This window comes from Neltuma alba, unplaced genomic scaffold (assembly GCF_004799145.2).
Source record: "Neltuma alba isolate B1F8T4 unplaced genomic scaffold, ASM479914v2 tig00004241_pilon, whole genome shotgun sequence".
NCBI classification, from domain to species: domain Eukaryota; kingdom Viridiplantae; phylum Streptophyta; class Magnoliopsida; order Fabales; family Fabaceae; genus Neltuma; species Neltuma alba.
Window position 1 is genome coordinate 109,731 of NW_021633617.1, and position 3,260 is coordinate 112,990.

Consider the following 3,260-nt stretch of genomic DNA (forward strand, 5'->3'; position numbering starts at 1 on the left):
TTTGCGGCCTATTGTTAACCTGTCGGGGCGCAGTACGCACCCGGTTTCGTTTAGCCGCAACCAAATTCGATTTCAAAAACTTTTTAAAATATATATTTAAAAACACCAAATTTCCCCTCCATTTTCTGGCTCTCCCTTGTCTTCTGTGCTGTTCGTCTCCGTCTCCGCCCCTCTCCTCCAGAGCTCAGGCCTCAAGCTCCATTTACTTCAGCTTCTCACTTCTCACCTTCACCGTTTTCCAATCCTGAAGCTTCATTTTGCCGATGAGTACTGTGAAAAGATGATCCCCGACGCCGGAAATTTCTCCGTCTCCACTTCTTGATTTCTTGTTTTTATACCACAGCGGAGTAGTTCTGCGTTTTCTCGAGCTGAAGAATTCGAAGAATGCCGACGGATAGATCAAAATCAGAGAAGCGCCACGGTGCGAAGCAGCTCCGGCGGGACCCTCGTGAGGTTCTCGGCGTCTCACGAAACTCCACAGATCAAGACATTAAAACTGCTTACCGGAAACTGGCACTCAAGTATGTTTAAATGTTTCTTCAACTGTGAGGTTTATTCTTGCGCCTGAAGTAAGCTCTGCAGCTTTTAGAAAACTACCCCGCCGTTCATTGTGGGGCCTGGAATTTTTTGAGAATGCATCTCTTTGGATATTTGGGATTCATAGGCGGGGTAATCCCTTTTCTAGGATTCAAAAGGGAAGATATATTAAAGACGCACAATGCCATACAAATGCTAGAATATTCATCAAAGCTCCTTTCCATTTAACTCCTAGATTTTAATTAATTTCAAGGTGTCATGAGCTAAAAATGTCCGTAGTTCTTTGAGATGACTGGAATATAGTGAACATATCTTAAATTTTTGCTGAGTGAAAACAAGTAGGGCTAAAATAGGAGCAACTATGCTTTTGTGACATTCATTTGAATATACATTTTTTTTAATTTATTGCTAAAATAGTGACGTAGTAGAATAAAATTAAAATGAGGTTTATTCCTTTTGCAGATATCATCCTGACAAGAATGCTAATGATCCTAAAGCAGCGGATTTGTTCAAAGAGGCCACCTTTGCATATAATATCTTGTCAGACCCTGAAAAACGCCATCAGTATGACTCTTATGGTCTTGAGGTGATTAAAATTGTGTTTGGGCATCAACCATTAAGACATCATGGCGGTCATGAGCTTTGCCAGATTTATATTTTTTTCATCCATCTTTAAGATCCCCATACATCATTTTTTGTTTAGCTTTGACATGAAATGCCGGTGATGTAATCTCATGGTTTGGTGCAGGCTGTTGAATCAGATAACCAAGATTTGGAGTTGGATCTTTCGAGTTTAGGTGCTGTGAATACAATATTTGCAGCACTTTTTAGGTGAGAAAAAATATTCTCTGCCCATTCATTGTGTTGTTTCTCTAGTTTAGCTCCAAGGAGCAATTTCTTTGTCTTGAATGCTCCCCATCCCTGCTGTTTTTACCACATTTTCATCCTTAGTTATCTTCATACATGTCAGTAAACTTGGTGTGCCAATTAAGACAACTGTATCAGCAACTGTTTTGGAAGAAGCGCTTAATGGGGCAGTGATCATTCATTCACTTCCTCTTGGGCTGCCTATATCTAAAAGGGTGACCTATTTTCTCATTTCAATTTCTTGTGGCCTTCTTAACGATTGTCTTTTATTAATTTTTTGTTGATACCATCTGATAGGTTGAGAAGCAATGTGCTCACTTTTATTCAGTTACATTATCAGAAGAAGAAGCACAGGATGGATTGGTTTGCCATGTGCAATCATCAGACAAAAGCAAGTTCAAGGTTAGGATTTTAGTCTCTGTATAATCATCTCTGTTGCTTTAAATCTGCTGATGTTAAGGCTTTAGTTATTCCACGTTGATGCTGTTTTCCCCTTCCAAACTCCATGAAGATATGTGAAATTTGTGTATATTTTAACAATACTAATATGTTTGAATTCCGCAGTTACTATATTTTGATCAAGAAGAGACTGGTGGACTAAGTCTTGCACTCCAGGTATTAAGCTTTTCCTGTGTCAGTCTGAGGGGGAGGGAAGGAGTGAAAGGTGGAATAATATGATTAATTTTCTCTTTTTCCTCAGGATTACTTGGCTTTCTAGTAATTTTTTAACTTTTTTCTTGTGTTTTTTTAAAACCTTCCAGTTTCTGAGCACTCGATGAAATTTGTTGAGGTTAATAATTGTTATTGTAGGAGGACAGTGCAAAAACAGGGAAGGTAACCTCTGCGGGAATGTATTTTCTTGGCTTTCCTGTTTATCAATTGGATCAAACCATGAATTCAGTACGTGGTTATCGTAAAAGAATACTATTCGCTTAAAATTTCCTCCCTTATGTTTTAATTACTACAATTTGATGATCGGACCATTTTGCAGACAGCTGCTGCTAAGGATCCTGATGCATCATTTTTCAGAAAGCTAGATGGGTTCCGCCCATGTGAACTAACAGAACTGAAGGCCGGTACTCATGTATTTGCCGTTTATGGTACATGAATACTTCTGAGCTTAGTGCTGATTATTATATTCCTTGATTGTAATTACGGTATTTAGGAACTGATATATGCTGTCAAAATTTCTTACAGGTGACAATTTTTTCAAAAGTGCAAGCTACACTATAGAAGCTTCATGTGCTGCGCCTTTTAGTCAAGAGAAAGAAAGTCTCAGAAGTGTAGAAGCCCAAATTTTATCTAAAAGGGCGGACCTAACGAAGTTTGAGTCCGAATACCGAGAGGTAAGCACTTGGACGCAAGCAGGGTATATGGTTGTAATTACATTTCATCAGATTTCACGTTTCTCATTAAATCTTGATAGGTTCTGGCACAATTTACAGAGATGACAAGTAGATATACACAAGAAATGCAAGCGGTAGGTTTTGTCTTTGATAAGATTAGGGTTTCCGCTCAACTTATCTTTCCTTTTCCTTTCTGTTGGATGGAATCCACTGAACTTTTGTTTGTTCTTCATTCTCGGTGAAGATTGATGAGCTACTTAAGCAGAGGAATGAAATACGTTCATCATATACTGTTGCTCCATTAAAACGAAGTACGACGAAGAGGAGTAAAAGTTCTTCCAAGGAGGAGCGAGAAGATGGCCAAGCAAGAGAGAAGAGATATACAAGGGAGCGACGGAGGAGAAAGAAATGGTATAACATCCACTTAAAAGCTGATAAGAGAAAAGCTTGCTAGGCATAAACAAATTCTTTTATCACCCCATGTTAGGACCTAGTACGGAATTATTATGG

General features: G+C 38.8%; 1 protein-coding gene across 1 annotated transcript; it reads left to right on the plus strand.

Annotated features, from left to right (window-relative positions):
• Positions 1-232: 232 nt before the first annotated feature.
• On the plus strand, positions 233-3,260 carry LOC114744028 (chaperone protein dnaJ 16-like). Its single transcript, XM_028932207.1, has 11 exons — positions 233-521; positions 1,000-1,123; positions 1,286-1,368; positions 1,508-1,619; positions 1,702-1,806; positions 1,969-2,019; positions 2,215-2,304; positions 2,396-2,504; positions 2,602-2,750; positions 2,831-2,884; positions 2,995-3,260. The coding sequence occupies exons 1-11, from the start codon at positions 385-387 to the stop codon at positions 3,202-3,204; spliced, it is 1,224 nt and encodes a 407-aa protein (XP_028788040.1). The 5' UTR covers positions 233-384; the 3' UTR covers positions 3,205-3,260.